The sequence below is a fragment of the Prinia subflava genome, chromosome Z (genome assembly GCF_021018805.1).
Source record: "Prinia subflava isolate CZ2003 ecotype Zambia chromosome Z, Cam_Psub_1.2, whole genome shotgun sequence".
NCBI classification, from domain to species: Eukaryota; Metazoa; Chordata; class Aves; order Passeriformes; family Cisticolidae; genus Prinia; species Prinia subflava.
The window spans coordinates 69,893,007-69,918,200 of NC_086283.1; the positions used below are offsets into that span (position 1 = coordinate 69,893,007).

Here is a 25,194-nt window from a genome sequence, read left to right on the forward strand (position 1 = left end):
TCTTACAGATTCTTATGGCTTAACAGCCTGAAGTCAGTGCTCTTACTGAGAGATTCAAGGGTCCACATCTCAGTGAAGCCACAGCAGCTGTGCTACAAACCATGGCAGCTTCTGTCCTCACAGCCCTTTATTTCCTGCATCTTGCTTCATTAAAAGTACTGTTGGCCAAACTACACTAAAAAAAAAAAAAACAAAAAACCAGCAGTTCCAACATGACTGTGTACTATACTCTTACTCCCCCAAATTTCCCATTGCTTCTTCTTCATTAAGCTTTTAGCTTCCTGGTTTTCTTTTTGTCCTGCTATTGGTACCTCTGGCAATGCTTTCTTCATGCATATATTATATAGTTTTATAGCATCTGGTAATTAATAATTATTCCTAAACTCTCACAAGCTTATTTCATTTTTTTCCTTCTTCCCTGTACTAGAGGGATACTTTTTTCCTATCACCCTGTCCTTTAATAAGTCTAATTAACTATAGAAGAGATTGCACAAAATGCCAAATCATCAAGCATTGCTATGATTTACAAAGCTGTGTATATAATATGTATAGCCATGTATAGCAAGCTTTTCATTCTCTTCATCAGCAGTAAGAAAGTTATCTGTGAGATAAATAAAAAAGTTCTCAAATTGAGTAATCAAGATCTCTAACACATCCACTGGGGCCAGATGATTCTTCCTGCTTCTGAACTGAATTGTCCAGACTACTACAACAAAAGGCCCCTGTTTCACTGGTTTTATGAAGATTATTGTTTTGACAAGGAAGGGTAAGCAAAGAGCAGTGAAACAAAGGAAGCCCACAATTTTTAGTCTTTGGGGTGAGAGCAGAAGGTGAGTCAAATCTGTGGAGTTAAGTAATTCCATGCTCTACTTCTACAGTTTGGATTTCTCCATTCACTGTCATAAAATAAAAGAAGTTTCTAACAAATTCTAGTTTTGGAGTTAGTGGGATGGAGAATGATACATTACAGAGTCCCACTTATATTGTAGGTGGAGTAAGTGGACTGTAGGAGCACAAGAACAGTCGATTTGTTGTTTAATTGAACACAATTCCAGCTTGGAAAACGTTCAGATATGTGAGGTAACTGCAAAATGTCAAAGCAAATCCAGGACTCTTACAGGAGGGAGTACTAACTTCTTGAACAAGTGACTGCTCCATGATTTTATAACCCCTGTGTTGTTCTGAGCTCTAAAAGGAACAAAACAGGTGAGCTCATTCTTCAGTAATCTCATGTGGATTAAAAAAATGCTAATCATGTCTAAAAAAATCTCCAAGCACTTGTAGGAATGCAGTGATCTCTCTCTCTCTTGAAATGTGGTATTCAAAACTAAGTACGAAAAAGGTGCAAGTGCAGGCTCTCACTTGTGTCCAAGTTTGTAACACAATATCCATTGTTTTACAGTATATGTATTACATTCACTCTGATAGCTGTTATTATTTTACTTTTTGAGATATTGGACTTCTCCCCTGTTATTTTTTTAAATATACCGCATAAAACATGTAGAATGAAGATGAAGTTCTCCAGAGCTTAACATACATAACTGTTTCCCTCTATCGAAGAAATGCATTCACATCACAGTAATTTTGATGGTATTGCTATGTATTTCAAAAGGTGTACTCATGATACACACTTTTAACACGACAGCACTAATAACATTCCCTTCAGGCCTCAGAAAGGAATTCAGTCAAATCAAAGCCTTAAACCATTTGGTACCTTCCATGGTAAGTGACATGCCACCACTGAACACCAGAATGAAATTATGCCATGCAGTTAAATGCTGTAGCCTTCTTATGGACTTTAACACACAGTTTGTTTCATCTGGAGCAAAAGCAATGAAAAGAAGAAAATCTGACAGGGCTATTTATATCATGACAGTTGTTGGAATCTGTAAATGCAATACAGATTGATGCCATACAGACACATGCACATATTTACCATGGCATTGTGGGATACAGACGAATACAAAGATTGTTCTGGAGTTACTGAGCAGCGTGGCGGGAGGAAAAAAACCTGTTTCATGTTACCATTCTAATACAGACCATGAAATCATCAAAGGCAGAAGCTGAAAACCCCACATAGACTGCTGCGTATCCCATATTCAGCAATCAATATAATATATAGCGGGGTAATGCCTATCTTCTAGCAATGTCTTTTTATTCTCTGTTCCTGTTAAAAAAATTAGATTTTACTTGAGGTCAAATGCTCTACCATTATTTGATTAATTACAAAAAGAAAATATTTAGGAGTTTGTAATTCAAAATTGACCTTGATTTTGGGTTTCATTGTAACAGTGGGTATAGTTCATTTTTACAGTAGTAAAGCCTATGATCTTTTATGTGGGATTTAAAAATAATCCACACTAAATCCACTTTTTATAGAGATCCCAATGTTCTCCAATTACTTCAATTCCTTTGTATAAAGTAGCTGAAAGTGAAGTATTGCTCACTTCAGCATCAGATCACTGGCAGAGCATACACAATGGTTAATGTAATTACTGTAACCTCAACTCTCCTTTTCACTGAGGCTCATCTTCCAACACATGGTCTGGGAGCCTGGAAGCTGCATCTGAACTTCAGAGCTCCTCACAGACCCCTTTACTAGCTCCTGGCCATTTGAGCATCTCTGCATTAAGGAAAACAGAAGAATCTGCCTAGATTTACAAACATCATTAAACCAGCATTTTTCATGTAGCCTTTTCCTCCTTTCATTTTTTAGCTTGTAGCAGATTAGCCACTATACCCTTCTTCAGTAGCTTTGGCCTTGAAATGTACAGAATCTGATAAAATACCTATTCTATAACTGTCCAAGTGTACCCTCTACTCCTTCCATAATTAGTCATAGGCCTTTACCTCCTAATTCCCTGGGTGGGCCATATAGTTTGTGGGCAAATCAGAATTTCACTTTTAGAGTGACATTTAATATTGCACCTAAAGGAAAAATCAACAACTTACCCTTTGGTAAACCACTTAAAAAATTATATATCCTCAGTGTCAAAAAACTAAGCCACGCATCCAGTTTGAATTTGTGAAGCATTCATTTTCTCTATGCAAAAAACCATAGCTTCTTCATGAAACAAAGTTGAAACTTGTAAGTTGAAAGACTCTGACTATTTTATGCTATATACACTGGGTCACTACAAATACACGGGTATTTGACTGCATTTTTCAGTATTTTGTGCTTCCATAAATGTTCAGTCAGACTAGGCAAAGTAGTGTAAAAGCTGCAATTCTACATTTTTACCTGTTAATCCTAGTTTTCACTCACACACACACACTTTTCTCATGCATTTTCTAAATTGTTCTTTTAAAGATGTGAATATATTACCAGGGATACATTTACATACTGACTGAATAACCTTCTTAGTGACATCTGTACTTCATCTTACCACAATGGTTACTGTTTCATTTTCCATTCTAACACATTAAGAACAAAGAACAGCAAACCCCAAATATTCCTCAAGTTAAAAATAACTAATCAAAAAGCTACTCTTTTTCTGTCTCAGACACCTGCTTCAAATGCTTTTTTTCCAGCGTGAAAATCCTGGCACCTCAAATTGTTTATGAAGAAATGCACAGAAAGGCAAACCGATTTGATTTTGAGAATCAGAGTCATCTAAGAAGGTAAGACATTTTTTCAAAAAATAAAATTACATTTCAAATATAGCCAGCTTACTAAAACTGTCTGGAGCTTCCTGTATAAAACCAAAGGATCTTTCTTGTTATAGCATGCAAACAGATCTCTCCTGCTGTAAAACTGAGGGAGAATGTTTACATATTCTCTTTTTCAAAGTTTCTATAGAGAAATAGTTTTTGCAGTTCTTCTTTTCAATAAATTTGTCCTATAAAATCTTCTTGGGGAAAAAAGAAAAAAAAAAAGAAAAAAAGACAGTCTGCCTTTTGGTTCAGCTGTTCATTTGATAAGAAGAAAAATATAAGGATTATTCTTACCAAAACAGAGGCTATTGGGCTCCATTGCTTACCAGGTTCTACCAGCATTATTAGCATTAATTTTGATCCAGTGCAAGCAGACTTTTTTGCAAATCAACAAAATCCTCTTTTAAGCAAGTAAACAGACAGATGTTCCTTGTAATGTTATATTCAAGTGTAGGAAGTGTACAGACTGTGAGGGGAAAACCACCTGAAACATTCCGAAAAGGTCTCGTTTTCACCAAATACAAAACGCTTAAGTCGCCTTAGTGCTTGCTTTTCTGTTGGGGTTTTTTAAGTTGTTTTTCTCAGCCGTACTGGATCTCTGTATGCTTGAGTCTCCCTAAGGACTATGTGTAACCATGAAACGTCGATTCTATTCTAAGAAATCCAGCTTATAACCCCACCACTGCCCTATTCCCTCATCTATATAAATGTTCTTTTGTATATAAGCACTTTCAGGAAATTGCCCTCCTCCTCCTCCCCCGCCTGCTCCCCACTGCCCGAATCCCTCTCACAACCCCCCTCTCGATCAACACTAGAGAATAATTGCATTTTTGTTGGAGCACTTCCAGCCCCTCCACACGCTCCACACTCCAGAAGCAGCAGCACGCTGTAGCTTTGGCACACTCCTCTGTTTTAACACGCACACATGCACACACACACACATGAACACTCATCCGCGGGGAAGTAAGTGGCATTAACCTTATTCCCAAAATAATGACCTTTCACTTCTCCCCCACGCAACTTCCTCTTTTGCTGAAAAATACAGTGCTTCCAAATGAAAGAAACCTTCCTCTTTCGACATCTGACTACCAGTGTTTTGAAACACTGTTTCTTCCACTTATCTGTACTCCACGTGTGAGTTAATTACCATTGCCACGACCGACAGACATCCCTGGGTGCCAACACTTGGGTCACTTCAATATCCCGCACAATCGGCAGGACTCCGAACAGTTTTGCAAAGGCCTTTTCCCCTCCCCTTTGAATACCAGAAAGCTAAAGAGAGCAGAACTCTCCTCCGTGCTCCGAGGAGAAGCAGCGTGCGCATTTCCTCTCCTGCGAAAATAAGTTTTTAAAAACCCGTACCTTCCTTGGGCTCATCGGCTTCCGAGCTCATGGTGCCGGGCGAGGCTCTGGGGACCAGACTAAGGCTGACGTGCGCGCCGAGATGCAGCCGCAAGTCAACTTCTCTCCCTTGCTCTCTCTCACCAAAAAAAAAAAAAAAAAGAGTGAGAGAGAGAGGGCTGGGGTTTTGAGGGGAAAAGTCTACGAATCCAGCAAATCACAACTAACGTACTCGAAAAGGATCCCGCCCCTTTCTCAGCTGCGCACAGTGGCTGCCTGAAAAACCCGCACCTTCGCAGGAGCCCCGATTTTACTCTCCAGCTGTCGCCGTTTATAAATCTTATTCTCCCCAGTCTGTAGGAAGGGTGGAGTTTTCACTTGTTGCAGCTTGCCAACGTGGTATGAGAAAGCAAGCAGGAGAGGCCAAAAAAGCCCTGAGTGCAGAGCAGTGTCTGATTGCGGTGACTGACAAACACATTGGGGCTCCCTTAACTTGCAGGAAAATCTATTTTAGATAGTTTTATTTTTAAACCTAAATTGTACATTTCATTTCATTTCTGGAATTACTTCTGTAGCCTCCGTAATTACACTGACTAATACTGGATGACTTAATACGTGCTTAAAGATGAGAAATAGCAGTTTCCTTTCAGGTAGTTTAAGCTAAGTAATTTTCTTTCACTCATGCTCAGTGCATGGTGCCATCTACCCTGAGACTAGCAATTCACCTTACCTTCTACGAAAAACTATCTGGTTTCTTTGTGCCACAGTTGCCCCACACACATCCCAGAAAAGATTTATATTTTTAACTACTGCACGACACAGATTTACAGCAAGAGAACAGGGGTCTGTTGCAGACACCTCACTGTTTGCAGTGTGTCACGAAGAGCAAAATCAGGGGGAATTACTTGGAAGCCTATTTTCAATTAGCACAGCCTACAGCAAAATCATTATCCTAGGGAACCATCTTCCCCTACTTACTCATGTAATGGATTTTTATGACAGTGAACAGGACAAAACCTCGCTGGAAACATGACTGCTCTGACAAAAGGAGAGGTGTGGTCTCTCAAGTGAAGGCCTGATGGCACTGCCAGCTCCAACACGCAATCACATTCCCACCTCCCTCTCTGTCTCACAGGGCTGAATGTGTGGGCCTGACGGGCTGTCAGGTCTCCCGGAGGTAACACCATTAACAGCTATTAACAGTTAGCAAATGTATTATAGAGTCAAGTAGAAGTGAGTGTGTTTCACTGTGAAGTCAGAAAGAGCCAAAGCTGTCCGCTGCTCTGCACTGGGGCACAGAGGAAAAAAAAGCAAATAAACTGTTCAGATTTTAGCATTCCCTTGTACTCGTTAATGCTTAAACACTCACAGAGCTGGGAAGACCAGATGTGGGTAGGATAACATATACAGTATGAATTCTTTACCTACAGCAAAGTATTCTGCGGACTGGGGTAAATAATACTTCAGAATGTAAGCACTTCTATGTGCTTAAATTTAAGTTATTTTATTATAAGGACTGTCCTTTGCCATGTACTCCTTCCACACCTAGGAAAGACAGATTTCATTTTATTTAAAGGCTTTTGGTGTCACTGCCAATTGCTTGTTTTGCCATACACATAATTGCATGGGTTCCTTACAGACATCCTTAAGAACCTAGCTGTCTTCTACAGGCCTTATCATCTCCTGTGGTATACAATGCTGCATCCTTGAAAGCACAGAGAATGAAAATCATTATCACCCTAATTACAACAGCAGAGTAGCTAAAGAAGCCACATTTTCAAGGTAAAAAAAAAAAAAAAAGTACTAGTTTAGGGCAATTAGGAGATTAAAACCACTCAAAAAAACCCAGCCAACCAACCAACCAACCAACCAAAAAAACTTCACACAGAATAGACAAGGAAAAGGAAGAAACATAAGGTTAGTCCAGAAAAACTGCAATAGCCTCTGTGGTCCTTTCATCAAAGGAAGCGTTGCAGAGAGATAGGAGTATAATCAAGCATCAAGATCCCTGCATGATCAGATTTACATATTAGATGGATGCCTTTTGTTATTTTAGATGACAGACACAGAGATAATAACACTTGTGATTAAGCGTCAGCAAGTTCTGCAAATTAGAATTTCTCAAATCTCTCAGAAACTTTATACCTCACTGGATATAAAAGAAAAATACAGTGATTTTATTTTTTTTCTTCTCTCCTGAATCAAAATCACATCTCCTCACGCAGCCCTGTTACTCCTGCATCCAGGAGTCTCAATTCAGACTCAAGAAATTTTTTCTTTCATTTTGGTTGTTAGGCTTCTTAAAAAAACATGCACTGGCTGAAAAGACTCTAACCTGGCTAAAGACTGGTTAGGTATGTAATTTTCTGCTTAAGCAGGGAGTTGTATCGGCATACAATAATGGGACCTTTTTCAGAGTCTGCACCCAATCAGGTTTAATTATTTTCCTTAGAAAGACAGAAAGAGCAATGGAAGGAGGCAGGTTAAAATTAAGTAGAGTCTGTGAAAAACACTGGAGCCCAGGTAACAGACGTCACTTCATCTACAGGGAAGTGACATTTATCAAATCATCCAGATTGATCTGGATCCCATGGTGAGTAAAAACCCTGGAAACCCCAAAAAATCCCTCTTTAATTGTAAACTGTGCATGTGATTTGGAAAAGGAACGACAAAAAAAAAAGAATGACAAAAATTCCCCAAACATAATTAGTAGGTTCAGCTAAATTTCATAGGACAGATTCTCTTACAGAAAAGTACCTTCCTATAATGAAGGCTTAAAACTCATCACACATTTGGACAGATGCTGTCATAGAGGGAAGGCCAGAATTTCCAGAGGAAAATTAAATTGTCTGTGTGCAACACAAAAAAAAACCCCAAAAACCAAAACAAACAAAACAACAACAACCCCCCCAATAAACCCCAAAAACAAACAAACAAACCCAAACCAAACCAATCAAAAAAAACCAACCAAACAAAAAAACAAACCAAAAACAAACAAACAAACAACAAAAAAACCAAAAAAAACCAAAACAAAAAACCCCAACAAACAAAAAAGAAACCAAACAAAAAAAACCCAACACAACCAAAAAAACAAACCCATAAAAACTGCAATGGGCTGACAAACTTCAGTGGCTAAAAGCCTAAAAGCTTCAAAGCTGGGTAAGACAAGGAGAGTATGGTGCTTTCCACCCTTCTCTGCTGAAACAAAAAAACTTACGGTTTTACTTTGCAAAAAAATTTAGCTAGTTTTGATTTGGCTTGGCTTTTAACTCATCATCTGTAAATCCTGACTTCTGCTAAACCCTAAGGGAGAGTTACCACACCAAGAGCAGAGTAGAGCCAGGCCCTGGCTTACTGCAGTAGTACTTGGGAAGTTGTGAAGGGATGGGTCACCACATCCCCTGTCCAGCTCAAACCCCTGCTTATGTTTTGTGTCACAATCAATTGTGAGACAGCTCTCTTTACAAAAGGATTTTTTCATTAGATACAGAAGTTGCAAATCCTATTATGTATTTTGTAAGTACCTAACAAATAATAAGCATCTTAGTAGCAAAAAAAAAGTTAAAAAAAGGTGCTAAAATTGCTGCCAAGAACACTCTGAAATATCAAAAAAAATATAATGTTTTGCTTCAAAAAAAAAGAGGAAGCAGCACTACCACCAGAAAAGTATCAGCAAGAAGCTTTCAAAAGGATGCAGCTGCCATGGAAGCAAGACTAAATCTACTGCAAGAAAAACCCTGTACATCCCTAGAACAGTTCTAGAGAAGGACATGGTAATGGTCACACTTCAGACATTACATTTTCATGGGATTTAAAAAAAAAACAACAACCCAAACTTCCCCATATTTTTCAACATAATTAAAGTTGTCTGGTGAATGGTTTCTGCTCTTCCAGAACATCACATTCAATGGATTGCAAACCTTTAAACAACAAAAAAATAAGACCTATGCCCAACTACAATTTCTTGACACAGATAACAGCCACCAGTCCTTTTCCCTAAGTAAGTTGTGTGTCTTTTGCTGACTGTAACTTACTGATTTATTTGAAACCACGTGACAGACCCTGATAGCAGCTAAGGAGATGTGGATTTCCCACCACACTCCCAACTGCGAGGAAAAGGAAAAGGTGTACATGTAAACTCTGCATTTGATATGGAGTAGGAAGGACAAAACAAAGAATGACAAAATCTCTGAAAATACTATCAGCAGGCACAACAAAATTTTGTGAGGCAGACTCTCTTTCAGAAAACAAATGTAGCTTCCTACAATGATGGGCTTAAAACCCACCACACCATTTGGACAGATAATGCTGCAGAGGGCAGGCCAGAATTCCTAGAGGAAAAATGCAAGGAAACCTTTTGCCATTTCTCCTTTTAGCTGAAATTAACTGTTGTACCTATTTCTGATACTAGAAGTTTGCGTTAACAGATTTTCAGCTTCTGAGGCTCTTCAATGCGTGTGGATTGTAGATACATGATGCAAGTTTTCACACAGAATAAGGAGAACATTGGATACTATACTGATTCACTACATATTATTATTTATGTATACAATTTTCAAAAATGCACTGGGAAATTATGTGCCACACTATAACGCATTCCACCAGTTCTCAAAAGTTTTTGACTTTTTTTCAAACTAATGTTTTGAGAGGGAACAAGATGTAAAATTGTTATATGTAAGGTTAAGATCTTCCAAGCAGAAAAAAGGGTATCAGGTCTGATCTGCATATATGTATGGAATCTGCAAACATGCTGCCCTCTAATAAGGGCAACAAGATGCTTACACAGTATCTCATGAAAAAACCTCATACAAATAATGGGATTTTTTTCCTCGTAGAAGTAAGTGGGAAATTGTTAAATTCAAGTCTGGAAGCCACGCTGAGATATCATTAGGAAATTAACTATAGCTATTGCTTCTGCAAGTCAGGCCTTAATAACTTGTAGATTTTAACTGAAAGGCCTTTTTACAGCAGTTACTGATTGACTAAGCAGGCAAAGACAACACTGAGGTGTGCCCTTGCCTTGCTCCTTTCCTTCCAGTATCACTGCAACCTTTTCCTGAGGCAGGCAGATCATAATTGCACTGAGTTTCAAGATGCACAGATTCATAAAACAGGAAATATTTTTGTTTTTCAGCGCTTCTCTAGTTCAGACTGGTGGGTGAGCTCTCAGAGCAGTGAGATCTTGCAGCACAAAGGCAGGATCTGCTGCCTCTTCCAGCGTTGTCCATCTCCTCAGATGCAGGAATCCCCCTGCCAAGCTCTCAGGGGTGCGGCTCTGACCTGCAGCCTGCCTTCTGCTGCCGCCACGCAGGGGCAGGAAGGTGCACACAGACATCGTGTGTGCAGCTTGGGGCACGGGGAGAGTGTGGACAGAGGGGTACAGTCACAGGAAAAAAAGTGAAGTTTCAGCTTTCTTGCTGAAACAAAGAATTGAATTATGCCCACTTTATCTAAGTTGTTCTGCTTTCAGTTATGCACTTAAACAGTTGCAAGCAGACCAAGCAAACCAGGCAAACCAAGAAGTTATTTTAAAGTTATTTCCTAACACAGAGGTAAAGCAACACCATCTGTAGCTGTGCCACTTCTCCTATTGCCCAAGAAAGCGCAATGTGCACTATCCGTGAGGTGTGAGCAGGGCAAAACCAAACTCCAACTCTTGTGCAATTCAATTAGTTTGGAGTTGGGTAAAAAAAAAAAAATCTTGATCAGCTGTGTGATTTTAATAGCACTATTTATACAGTATAATTCTCTAAGTAAGATATTAGGTACAATAACCTATCTGTTGCTGTAGCCAAACTTTACTATTGTTTTATCTTCTGCATAAACAAGACGTATCAAGATAACAGAGACAGTGCTTAGCTTATGATCAATGTCAAAAATACTGTTTCCAGCAGTATTCAGTGTTTACATGTAACAGCACAATTCTAACATCTCAGTTATATATGGTGCAGAATTTTAAACCTATTTTTCTGTATGCATATAAACAATCAGTTAGTTTTTAGCTCACAAAAGACAGAGAAACAAAATAAATAAAAGATTAGCAGGTCGAGCTATAATGCAGATCTGAAAAATATGTGTTCTCCTGGGTTTGGTCTGATCGTTGCTGCTTGTTTTTCCTTAACTCGTTTATTTCCCCTTCGCCCAACACGCTTCAGGCCAATGCAGACGACTACAGCTCTTGCTGAAACACTCACAATACCCCCACCTGTTGGGGAAACCCATGAATGATACTCCTGCGTGTGTTGCTACCATGTGGTTAATAAAGTGTAGAAGTTAACAATTATAAGTTAACAAATTATAAAAACATGTCATTGTCACCTGATAATTTTACTAGGGGATCACTCAGCAGCATTTGCACCATGCTTGGCATCCAGCACTTCATTTTTTTCTTCTCCCCACCCCATGCTGCCCTCCTTTCCTTTTTCTAGACCTTCCTGTTAAAACATCTGTTCTCCACCTGCTACTGGTGTACTGAGGTCTGTCCATATTTCCATTTCCAGATGGTAAAAGCAAAATATGACAAATCTGGTGCTGAATGAGCCCGCACCACACTGCTGGTGTGGCCCTTCACAGCGACCAAAATCTGGGGCTCCACAGAGTAAGCTGTATAAAAGTATGTCTGAAGACCTTCTTTTGACAACAAACCAGCCAAATGAGCAGCAGTATGGGATGGATGACAAAGGAATCCACAACAAGCCCACCAAGAGAGGGATAGGAAAAAGCAGCAGGTGGGGGGACAGATCCTGGATTCCTCATGGATGCAGGTAAACTTCCCTAACATCCCTAACAGACAGTCCTCACCCCAGCTCTTCTCCCCGACAGAAAGTGGATGGAGAGAGGGCAGGAAGATACAAGTACAAAAGGTTCCATAAAGTTGAACCTGCTTTATATTGAACATAACTTTGCTACAACATTTGAAAGTGTCATCTCTGCAGTACCCATGACCACATTTATAATTGTTCAGAGCTGACAGCACGAGAAGACAACGTGATAGTAACCCCCTTGCAAACTGTCAAGACAGCATGCAGTGTGCATCTTCCAAAACACCGTCCTTGTCATAAACCTGTTGATATTTGAAGTTTCCAAACAGCAACGACAGTTGTTTTTAAGCTATTGTGGCCTCTACTCAAAAGCTCCTGTGGTTAAGAAGTGAGGAAACTCCTTTACTTAGCCTCAAAATTAAGCTTTCTTCATAAATTTTAGCTCCATCTCCCATTAATTTTTGGATTATCAGTCACAGCACAGTCTCCACACAGGCCTGGGATGGTGGCTCACACTGATCCCTACCTTTCAACCTCACAGTGATCATTATTTCTTACAGAACACCACATTGCCATGGTACAAAACTCCTCTCAGCTCAGAAGGGGTTTCACTGGCATATCTCTTTTGTTTCAAAATCACTCTGAAAATTCACACACAAAGCAACACCGTGACGTCTGAGATGTGAACCCTGATGTAATTCTGATTTCTTGTCTGTGCATATCATGTTGCCAAAACCCACTAAAAATAAGTCACATAGATACCATTCACTGAGAGCTAACTTATCCAGAAGTTAGCAGTTAGTGAAGACAAGTTTTCAGTGCATAATCAAGCATAAAACAGTTTCTCAAGAGCAAACATATCAAATAGTATTCAGTGGTTTGGCTGTTATCCTCATGGCTTAACCCCAACTGGCAACTGATCCCCAAGAGCCACTCACTCACCCCTACCCAGGGGCACGGGAGAGAATTGATTGGAAGGCCAAAAGTGAGGAAGCTCGTGGGTTGAGATACAGGCAGTTCAACAGGCAAAGCAAAAGCTGCACTCAAGCAAAGCAGAACAGGGGATTCATTCAGCATTTCCCATGGGCATGGAGGTGTTCAGCCATCTCCAAGACAGCTGTGCTCCATCACAGGTAACAGCTGCTTGAGAATACAAATGTTATCACTCTGAATGTCCCTCTCTTCCTTCTTCTTCCCCCAGCTTTATATGCTGAGCAGGACACCATATGGTCTGAGTGTCCCTGTGGTCAGCTTGGGTCAGTTGTCCTGGCTGTGTCCCCTCCCAACTTCTTGTGCAGCCCCAAACCACTTGCTGGTGGGATGGGGTGAGGAGCTGAAAAGTCCTTGGATCTGTGCAAGTAGTAAGGAAAACACACCTGTGTTAACACTCTTTCCAGAGGAAATCCAAAACATTGTCCTGTACTAGGTACTGTGAAGAAAATTAACTCTACCACAGCCAAAACTAGCACAGCTCTCCAGAAAGAAGAGGTGATCAGTGACAGTTGCTGATGCTTTGGGAATTCATACACGTTGTGGCAGAAGTTAGAGGCAGAGTTTTTGAGGGCCTTGCACCAAGTCATGCAACATGTACTGACACTAGCTTATAGCACCGTTTCTTCAAATAGCAAATATTTCACTCACTATTTTCACTTTTTTTTTCCTGTAACAGGACAATGCACAAATTGCTCCTGCCAGCTGTGGTATGCCAAGCAAAGAGCAGCATTGGAGAGAGTGAGACTGTGACCTGCATGAACAGAGTTAGGAAAATGCCATTCTCTGGTGTGGTGAAGAGTACACCAGATCTTAGCTAGTTTTGTAGTCTGGTCACTTAGGAAAATGAGCTTCCCAGCAGTAGTTTGCGGTGTAATTCTTATAATTGTGTTACTATATGAAGTTGCAGCCTTTGCAAAAATAAAAACAAGGCCTAAGAAATCTGAGGGGGAGAACATCAAAAACATAAATCTGAAAAAATCCCTGCAGTGAAAACAGAAATCACACCAAAATGGCACAGTTTTCTCAGGCAAGTAGAGGGAGTCATTGTGCTACACAGAACCTGACAGCACCACTACAGGCTATGAAAAGAGATACTATACAAGATCTGCTCTCAGCAAGACATAAGAGGTATTGCCAGATGCTTGTGCATCAAAACAGAGTGCTAGAACAAATTCAATTAAAATTGAAAAGGGATATTTTAATTAAAACCAGAAAGTCTAGTATCACATAGCCAAAACTCAAAAGAAGCTTAAAAACAATGTGCCTGAACTAGTATTAAATACAGTATATTTGAAACAGTGCTACTGGAGTGTATGGCAAATAATGGCTTTGCTTTTTAAGGCATGGCAGTGATGCTGACAGAACAGGAACCTGAATATTATCTTAAAAAAGGAAAGTTTCTGTTCATATAAAAGTGGTGCACATATGGGAAAACACATGTCTCAGTTTGTGAGGGCTGTGTTCCAGTCTCAACCACACAGTCCAAGTGTTTGGCTAATGTGTAACAATCAAACCATGCCCCTTTTCTCCAAGACATCAGGCATTAATCATGAAAACAGTCAAAACATGACTTGCATATCAAATGGAAATCTCACCTAGATAAAATTTCAAATAAAAAAACCCTAAAAAATACCTATGTGAATAATCTCCTTTTTGTACAAATTTAATTAAGAGATTGAAAGGGAGATTTAAATGAATATTAAACCTAAGCAGGGTTTGCTCTTTAAGACTGAGTTTAGCTATAGTTTACATTCACAAGCCAGATGTATCTAATTATATGGTATTCCTTTAAATAACCATATTGATTTCTGCTTGTTCCAAACTGAGTTTAAATCAGCTTATTATTTGCATAAAGCTTAGACTGAAGCTACAAAGAATCTGGAGGAACACTTGCAAGAGCTGGTGCGCTTTTTTTCCCCTCCTTATCATTTATGGAAGTCTTAGAGGGAAGATTTACAGCACTTGCTTCCTCTGGTTTATGGTAACATTTTCATAACTAGATGACACTTGAGAAAACAGCACTTCAGGCTAGTCCAAGAGAGAGTGTCTATGTATCAGCAGCACCATATTCTTCTTTTTCCTCTCCATTTACCATGTCAGCATAGGCATGTGGTGTCCATTTACAGGACATATGTAGCTAACCTTTAATTTGGTTAGGTTTTTTTTTTTTTTTTTGGCTGGGAGAATTTAAACCACAACTAGCTCTCTCTTTTCTTTTCTTTTCTTTTCTTTTCCTTTTTTTTTTTAATATATAATAAATTAGTTGCAGCCAGAAGTAAGTATTTGTCTCAAAAAATTCTTGGATGATCTCTAATCTGATTATAACCACTGAAAATCCATACCTTGCTCATTTTTCCCCTCTATTAAACAAGCTTACACTAGTGAACAATGTTCATGCAAATTTCACGTGTGAACTCTGGTTAGCATTTCCACATTGCATTAAAAATTCAATATTGGACTTCTATTGATTGCTCTCAGTTCCAGTTAAAAAAAACCCAACAAATCAACAAAACACATCAGAATTTTGCTGGACTCCGAATGAGTTTATTTCACAGACGTACTTCTGAACGATTTTATCCTCTTTACAGGAAACTCATACTTCAGGTCTTAGAATGCTTTAGCAACCAGAACAACATAATTTGCACTCTGGGACTCAGCCAAACTGAATACCACTTCACAGGGTTATTGCAAGACTTTCAGGAACTATTTCAAGTATTCAGTTTCTAAAAAAAAAAAAAAAAGTTGTGGATAACAAGATCTGAACAAGACTTCTTAGTCCTGTTGCTCAATCTTGTTTACAGAAAGCTGAATTGTGGCACATACTTAAGATGATTTACTTGTTCAGGCGGATGGTCTGTCAGGGCTGTGCTTCTGCAATTCTTCCTAAAAGCTTAGGATTGCAAAGTATGCTTCCAAAATCTGAGACTCAGTATGGACAATAGCTACTGTCTTTGTCCACTAGAAAATAAATGGGACAAGAGAAAGAATAAAGACTGCCACTGACTCTGCACACAAGGAATGCGGCACTTGGATCAGAAATCTCACGTAACAAACTTCTGAGAGTTGCACTGAGGTCAAGGCTCTTAGAAGACATCCACCTGCTCCCCTCTGTGCATCCCACATCCATCTCACTCAGACATGTCAGCGCCTGATTTAGGTCATGGAGCATTTGCTAGTGGTTTTGGCCAATGCCAGGAGATGGCAACAGCACCCTGATTAAAACAGAGCAGGTCTTCTCCCATGAGCTTTGCTGGTCTTGGAAACAGAGCAAGAAAGCCCTGGTTAAAATGTCAAGGAAGAGGCTTCCCATACAGCCCTGCAATAGCATTTTATACTGCAAAACACAGAAAGGCTGCTATTGTGTTTTGCACGTGCTGGCCTGGCAAATCTGGAGGACAAAATGCTTCTGAAGCAGCGAACATCACCTGAAATCAGTCGGCAAAACACCAGGTGGCAGTACAGAATACCCATCATTTTTTCTCAACCCATATCCCAGACAGGTTTGAAAAAAACTTAGGTACATCTAGAGCATAGCCACATTACCATGGCAATATGATGATGTAATGGTAACAGTTTGGCTCCATGAATTTGAAACCATTCTAAAATTTCAAGTATCACTTCAAAGTATGGATACAATTGTGCTACTCATGAGGCTCATCCATTGCTCCCAGCTTTTGCCTGCAATGACGTAATTCAGACCTGTTCTGCCCTTTATGTTTTTCCTTTCCCTATCCTGCCCTTGTCTTTCCAGAAATGGGATAATGTAACCTTCTTTTATTTCCCTTGGAGAGAATGTGTTGAGTTACTTGTAACTCAACTTCCCAACTGCAAAGTCAGTGCCAGCATTTCCTCTTATTGGACATGCAGGATTGTTTTGCATGCAGAGGTGGTGGCTTATCGAAGGAGACAGCGTTGAATTAAAATGCCCATCATAAACAAGGAATGACATGTATAAAGACTGCACGTGCAACCTCAACTAGGTCTGAAAACCATCCCCAAGTATTAAGGTTTTCTTTGTCTTACCTCCATGAAAAGGCAGTGTCTCATTAATTTAATGAGAATTCAAATATTCAAAAGATGTTTCTCTTTTAAAAATTAAGAGCAACTCAAATGGTGGCAAAAGGATGGTATATCTAAATTTTGATAATAGTTAATTACTATTGCCTTAGTACTTAGTTAATTACTATTACCCTGCTTTGAAATGTGTATGAAAATAAAAATTACTAAATATATGTTTTCTACTTCCTGGATGCCTTAGGGCACTTAATCCTAAATGTTTGACAAATGCATTTACATCCTCTATGGAAAAAGATGAAGCAGGAACTGCCACCACTTAAAACATTTCCTTTTCTCAAAACAATGCTATCTAAACAAGTAAAAATTTCCCCAAAATCTTGATCTGTGTTTTAAGCCAATGTAGAGTTGTCAAGTTCTTCATCTCTGTAAGTGAAATTGAAAAAGCAAATCTCCATTAATAAATCTCCATTATCAAGTACTAGACATGATTCGCTTGTCTTAACTGAAACTAAGAGAATAGTACTAAGGAACACATTAACTGAAAGCACTAAAATAGCATCTATTTAGCACCAAGCTCATATGTTCACTTGGCTATACAGCTGTTTCATTCAAACCAGATTTTTATAACCAAACACTCTTACTTGATTTCAGTGCAGTTGGCTGCATGTAGAAAACAGCAGCAAGTCCAGTTGATGAACAGAAAAGCAGAGCTGAAATGTGGCATTACGAGGCCAGGCTACAAATATATTTGACTCAAAGGTAATGCAATACCTTCCCAAAACAGATAATTTCAACATCTACATAACATAGCTTATTTTTAACATCAGGAAAATGCCAGCAGGAGCTTACCTGACAGTAAACAGTGAGCATGTTTGGGCAACATAATACTAAGGCATCATGTTTCCCCATTTCCTGAGAGTTTGCTTTCATAATTCTCTGTGGTTTTTACTCCACAGTTTATACTGTAAATGCAGACTGACCTTCAAGCTTGTGACCAATTTTGGACAGCTCTTCAATAACTGCTGCACAAATAATCTAATTTCTTTTCAAAATTTCTATGGAATTTAAACACAGCAGACTCCATATGTAGATACCTGGAAATCTAGTAGTAAGTATATCAGTCTACTAAACAACATGGATGAGGGGTTAAGAAGTGAAAACTTCTCTGCAAAAATCACAGGCATAACAAAATAAAAACAAGAGCAGTTTTGATCCTAATGCCTGCAAGGAAGAAACAAAAAATCCCATTTGTCATTGTGGGGTTTTGATCTTTATTCCAATATTTATCAGAAAAAGGTGAAATACAAACATTTAATATTGAATGAATGGGCAAATACTGGAAAGAATTAACTACTACACTAAAATATGCAATTGCTTAAGACAAACAAAGAAAACTGTCTAAATATAAAAATCAAGAAAAAGAATGTAATTTTTAAAAAAAAATTACTCCTCAAAACTGTTATTTTGTGATGACTGATGACGAACACTGTTGCTTTGTCTTAGATTTGTGAACTTGATACAGTATTTTACTTCTCTAGTTTTTGAGAAGCATGCAAGTACACTCATCATGAAATGTTGCATTTTAAAGTCATAAGGTGTAACAAATGTCAGCATCCCCTGCATGACTCTGGGCAACACAGGCTTTGCAGGGCCTTCACTGACGACGCACACATAGAGCACCTTGGGGTATGCATTGTCGATGTATTTCTTCCAGATCCTTTCAAATGTGGCATCTATGAACATTTATCCTTTGAAGGGTGTTGCACATGGATGCCAATTCTTTCCCTTAAATGCATCCATAAAGTTCTTTGCAAAACTGGATGTACACGGGGCCAATGTGCACAACAACAACCAGAAATGACTCAGTTAATCACATTCGTGCAACAAAGACCTGAAAGAAAGTAACGTATTTGATGACCACAGAGATTAATGTGCATCTTATCTGCCCTCCAACTCAAATCTACTCATGCCTTCTTACCGTTTGGTTTCTAAATGAAATCAAAACTGAACAAAGTTAGAAATGGTTGATGTTGGCTGAGACTTTAAGATTTTTTTCATCATCTTGAAGCTATTTCTAACATTATTATATAAAGAAATAAATCTCACAGATTATATTTACTCCAAATTCATGTATCAACAATCTCCGTTAACAGAAAGGTCTTCTTTCAGAGGTCTAGGATATGAATCTCTGGGGGGACACGGGTACTATCTTTCCATGAGAAGGAAGTCCCTCTTCAGATAGGAACTAGGATTTCATGCATGTCAACTTCAACTGATGACCAGGAAGTCCTTACCCAGCCTACTGGTTGTGAATCCCATGTAAACTGGTCACCTCTTTTTGAGGGTGCTGACATGTGATCCAGGACTGTGTCTTGAAATCCCTTGGTGAGTAATACAGCAGATTTTACTTGCCCACATTTTTTTTGGCAAAACCAAATGTATAAAGCTACAGATTTTTCATTTAACCTACTACTGGTGTCATAGAGTAAAAACACTGCAACTACAAATGTCTGCTCTAAAATTGGCTGCACAGGTAAGTTAATCATTCACAGGGGGTTTACACTAAAACTCAAACTAGAAATAAATGTTATTTTGACTAAACAAGACAAATGAAACTGTATCTTCTGCATCTCAGCAGAACTACCAACCTCAACAAACAAATAGTATCTGTTTCTGCACTGAACCAGAGAGAAGCTATTGATCAAAGTGTCTGATACACCTCAAGGAAAGGAAGAAGGGTTAGCAACATTATGAAAGATAAAGTAAGTGCATGTGGTGCAAAACCATCAACAGTTAACATCCACAAAGGTACCCATAAGACTCTTGTTTACCTGTATTTGTGATACCTGATACTCTCTTAAAGTGAAATAGGTATTTCTATTTTTATTTACATTTTAGTGATTACAAAGTTTTTGGGGACCAGTTTCATTACAAAAATTAAGTAATTTAGTTTTAGGCCAAAAGCTTGAGTATATTCAGCACCCCATCACAAACTTGTGCTATCACTCTGGTCTGCATAAACCTTGTTTTACTATAAAATAGGACAGCAGTATTAAACAACTGCCTGACTGGTTGGCTGTTCAGAAATAGTCCTAAGACATGCACACTTCATCCACAAAACAAAGTGCTTTCAAATGCCACTCTGCTGTATTCCTAAATGTTTATGTTATCAGTAACCAATATCTTTAAGAGATCCTGTCCATTCACATTATGGCTGAGCGTGACTGGAACTGCTGGGCAGACGTGCTCACATCTCCCTCTAGGCGGACACAAGCAGCTGGATCTTGCTGCTGTACTCTTGGTTTCTTTACAATCTTTAAATATCAAAATCAATCGACAGCACTTGAGGCACAACGACTATGGAATGCGCCTGGAATTATCTGTACTTATCAATAAAAAGGTGAGCGCTCGCTCATGCTCACACCCTTCTGCTACTCCAGAGGAAACAGGTTGCTCAGGGCTGCAGCCCTGAAAGACTCCTTCACAAAAGACATCCATGCCTGTCTAAGGTGCCCATAAGGAAACACTATCCCTGAACACAGGAAAATACTAAAGAACTCAGCTGAGGCCTGACAGGAGGACATGCGGTGGCATGTGTTGGCCACTCTTGTGTTAAAAACTGACAAACACATCTCATGGGGCTGAGAAACCCCCATGTTAATGGGGCTGAAACCATCTAAGTGACAAGGAGAAGCATTAGGGAAGGGAAGCTGTCCCAGCATCCCCAGGACTTCTGAGTATTTCTGAAGATGGGGAAGAAATGCTCAGTAGGAATTCATACCGCAGACTGAGAAGGGGGGAAGTCACCCAGTGGTGGTGCTAGGAATCCATATGCTCAGAAAAGCCATTACTTTTTACAGTCAAAAAGTAAGGTAAGGCTTAGGAATACTTATTTCAAGTTCTGTTTTTTTCAACTTTTGTGCTGGGTCTCTCACCAGCAGCCCAGATGTTTAACCAAACTGAGTTATCTCATAAGACAACCTCCCAAAAGTCATTGACTTTCCTATGAAGGATAAATATCTCACAGTTCTGTTCATGTGATACATTATAATTGCTAAGTGTGAACTCTAAAGCATGACAGTTGCTCTTTCAGTGGGAAAATGCTAGACATCCCTCCACGGTGCATGGAGCTCCTGTACACAGAAATGCTGTGCCTTAACCATCTGAGTGTGCTGAGGAAAGCAGCTTCCATGTAATCCATATCTGGATGGGTCAATCCTCTACAAAACCTTGTCTTGCCTTGCAGTATCCAGAAAGAATTTAGCATTCTCAGAACAGCAATCCCAGCTTTTGTCAGGAACTGCTGATGCCTTGCATCATTTTATGTAGAATATGTCATGAGACAGTATGTCAGCTGATGACATCACACACTCCACTATATCAAAAACATGAGAAGGGATCTCATGCTTTTTTTCAGCTGTTTTGATACAGCTGCAATGAAATGGAAATTGGATAATCTGTGTCCAAATGCAAAACAGAAGAAGAAAAAAAACCACCACATCCTTTCTGGCAAGAGTCCAAAGATGTGGCGGTGAGATGAAGTTGGAGGCAAAGACAGGAAGACAGTCTCTATAAGTAACAGCACTACTTCTTTTCCTGAATATATGGACGAGTACAACTGGTCATAACATTAAATAAGGGATGCAGCGTTTGCTAAATTCTGGCTTAACTTCTTTCAGAGACAGTACAGAAAATGAAGGGGAATTCCTCAATGGCAGAGCTCTATCCTTGCTGTTGTGACTCTAGCGCCTCTTGTAGGGAAAACTGGAAGCAAGGTGATCTTCTGGAAGAATATTAGAGTCAGGTTAAATACTGTAATACTACATGAAAGTTATTTGAAATACTTAAGGACTAGCACTTAATAATTTTTTTTTAATTTAAGGACATAAAAATAGGAGTTATCTGCTTATATTGTAAAAGTAAGCCTGAAATTAGAGATGTTGGATTAATTTACAAGGCAATCACAATATCTATTTTTGTTCATTTATGTCAATGGAAAAAAAAATCCCTAAACAACTCTACTCTACACTTCAAGCATCTCTTGAAGAAGTTGTGAAAAATTCTGAACAGTAAAATCATACATCTATGTCTTCAGCACTCTGGTTCAGCAGACAATTAAATACAACTGTAATAGAGACAGAAAATCACAGCATCTTGGCCTCTGTGGATTTTCCTGTTTTGTCAAAGTATCTCTGTCACAACTGATGCTATTTTCAATCACCTTCTGTATTGAAAAGAAATTAGAGAAGCAAAGACTACAGCAAGAACTCAGTATTCGGTCTAACCAGATTAAGAAATAATATCATTTTAGATTTCATATGTATTTTCAAAGAGAGACTGAAGATCAGGATTTAAGACTACCAGCTTTCCTCCCATAGTTAATATTTCAGGTACGTTGAACAATCTTAGTCCTTCCTTTACATACACTGACTTTCCACTTGCATTGAAAGCCTATACAGAAACAATTAAACAATTGCTAAGGAAGAATATTTTTTAAAACTCTGTATGTTTGCAAGTAGAAACACAAAAATACTTTGACATGCACATGTATGTCAGCTACACATGTACTTAGTGAGATGTTTATAGAGCAACGGGTTTTTTGTAATAAACAATAGCGCATGCAAACACATGTGGATTGCAGATGATACATTGGCCCTTCTCATATACATCCTGCAATGTAAACCTGCCACTGCTGACCCTGAGAGACATATATTCATAAGAGCTAACTAAAAAATTAATCATTAGATACAGCTGTATAAACGTCCAAGATTAATGGAAAAAACCCTTGGTGTCCAGCATCTTTTGTTTTCCATAGATCCATTGTACTTAGGCATTGCTGGGTCAAATTCCCCTGCACTACAGGGTAAATCTCCCTCCTCACTGTGACAAGTGCACAATAAATGCCACACACCACAGTGGCCCAACATACACGTTACGGATCATAAGCCTTAGTGAAAGGCAGTTTATCCAGGTATGCAAGTCAATGTTTGAGAAACAAAGCAAAGCTGTATCAAGTAATGAATGCTCAAAAAAACCCCATACTTCAAGTATCAAACACCCCTCCCAAAAATATCTCAGAATGCAAACACACTACAAAATTTCCTTAAAAATTCTCATACACAGATCATTATTATACTGATTTAAGGTTGAATAATTTATATCTATAATTTAGGAAAATTTCAAAACAGCAAACAATAAAGGGGAGTGGGAGAAGTGAAAAAGTGATCTGACCAACTACTACTGTCTCTTGGTTTACAGCAGCACTCCCAGCTATGGAATGCTTTTTAAAGAGAGGTGAAAGACATTGAAACATTATTCAGAAATGGCTATCTCAAAAGGAGGTCATGCGAAAACAACCTTTTCCAATTCAGATATTACATTAAAAAAACCCCCATGTATATATAGTGAACAACAGGTGACTATTGATGCTTAATTGGATAGCAGAGTTGCTAAAAGAAAAATTATAGCATGGAATACTGGAATGGGAAATATCAGACTAGAACAAGCCTTCTACAATTTGGGTAAGCCTGAATATTTCAACATATCCAACCAAAACTTCAGAAATAAAACTTGGCTCAAAAGAATGTAAGCATTTGTGAGACGTCTCCCACAAAGGTGAGTGGTGTCCTGAACAGAGAAAGACAAAACACACAGGAAAAAGGGAACAAATCAGGGCAGGGTTTCAGTGAAATGGGATACAGACCAGGGTACCTAAGCACAAAGTCAGACTGAGAGATTTTATGAACACAGCTTTTAAGCACTGCCTCCAAATGAAGTGGTTGCACAATTCCCAGCCCTCAGACATGTTATATGTACTCTATCCCCTCCTTTCACCCAGCCTGAGAGCTCCCTGTGATAGCAAAAGCACCTGTTTAGCTGCACAACACATCAGATTGAAGAATTAATTCACCAAAAAGGGCTGCTAGGGGGAAAATAAAAATGGCTAACTGATCTCATGACTGAGTTCCTCATTCTGATGAACATGAACATTTCTGCTGACACAAGGAAGGAAACAATACAAGCATGAGAACAGGACAGCATGACATTTTTGGCAGCAGAAGGTGTGTGGTATTGGTGCCAACTGACTTGAATCCTTCAGCAGAGAGGATATCATCCACTGGAAACAAAAGGAAAAGGGCCTGTGCCACAAGATCATGACAAATCAACCAATCTGTCACTGCTGTGAAAAAGATAACACAACAATGGTGAGACACACAAGACACTCATCTGCATGCAAAGGATGATACAGACACTTGGTGTGTGGTTAAACAATAAAGCACAGCTTCAACTCTTCTGCAGAAACTCACTAAAGTCATAAATGGGTGGGCTTAAGGATGTCTTGCTTTTTATCCTGTACTCAGAGTCATGTATCATAATCCCTTAACCATTTAGAGAGCACGCAGGTCAAAAAATTGTTCTGGTCATCTCTTTCCTTTTCTGAGACTGAAAATTTAATAGCTCACTGTATCTCCTTCAGTTATGCAGCCCTTTACTGCAGCTACCTTTTCACTGGTATGTCATGCATAATCCTGTGCTGCTTGATTACACAGGGGCTCCTGCATTTCAAACAACACTCACACAATACACTTTTTAAAAAATACTTCTGTTGTGTGCCCTATTTCTCAGCCCCAATTCCCGTTACCTTCAGTCAGGCATTAAACACACTTGGTAACAGGGGACAGTACCAGCCCTCAACCCCTTTTCCTAGGTGCACCACATTTGTTTCTCTCTTACCTACTCTTCACCCAACCTGACTGATTTTGACCATCTGAAGACCCAGATTCAGGCTTGCCTTATGATAATGTCCCCAACACAGATGTCATTGCATCAGACTTGCCTGTCAGCATTGGTGGCCAATCCCATTTATTTCACCAACCACCTCTTTCATCGTATGGCACACAACTCTCAGGGTGAAGATAACTCCAAAACCACTCCCAAAATGCTCAATAGCACAATATTCACCCCACAGCTTCCTTTGAGGCTCGCAAACACACAATCTCAACACCTGCTGGTGCTTGAAATGCTGCATGTCTAATACAAACAAATATCACTGAGCGTCTCTCCTTCTGGGTATTTATCTGATTAAACTGGACATTCTTCATCCTCAGGCCAGTTCTACATGAGCAGCTACCTCAGCAGTGTGTGCTGAGAACAGTGTTGAACCTTCACCTGAAACAAGGATAACTTCAAGTGACCAGAGATTTTCCACCATGGCTCTTAAAAGCTCAAATGGCTGAATCCTGACAAAGATTGCTAAGGAACTGAACACTTTCTCACATGCAGAAAGTGAAGGAACCAAACACGCTGCATCTGTTTCTGCTTCAGTTATCACTTCACAGCTTTAACTGTGTACCAAGACCTCACCAGGTCCTCCCAGGACCTTACAGCCCCACATGCCCTTGAACTCCAAAAGCATCTGCCAGCACTA

General features: G+C 39.2%; 1 protein-coding gene across 4 annotated transcripts in view; it reads right to left on the reverse strand.

Annotated features, from left to right (window-relative positions):
* TNFAIP8 (TNF alpha induced protein 8) overlaps nt 1-25,194 on the reverse strand; it is a 59,059-nt gene that overhangs the window by 15,195 nt on the left and 18,670 nt on the right. The window contains exons 1-2 of one of the 4 annotated variants that reach the window (XM_063423611.1): nt 5,228-5,486; nt 5,017-5,134 (exon numbers count right to left, since the gene is read on the reverse strand). The exons of 1 other annotated variant lie outside the window; for it this stretch is intronic. In XM_063423611.1, the coding sequence (XP_063279681.1) occupies nt 5,017-5,047 (31 nt within the window). In that variant the 5' untranslated portion in view covers nt 5,048-5,134; nt 5,228-5,486. Of the gene's footprint in view, nt 1-5,016; nt 5,135-5,227; nt 5,487-25,194 lie in introns of those variants that run through there. 2 more of the 4 variants (XM_063423612.1, XM_063423613.1) reach the window with 2 other exon arrangements.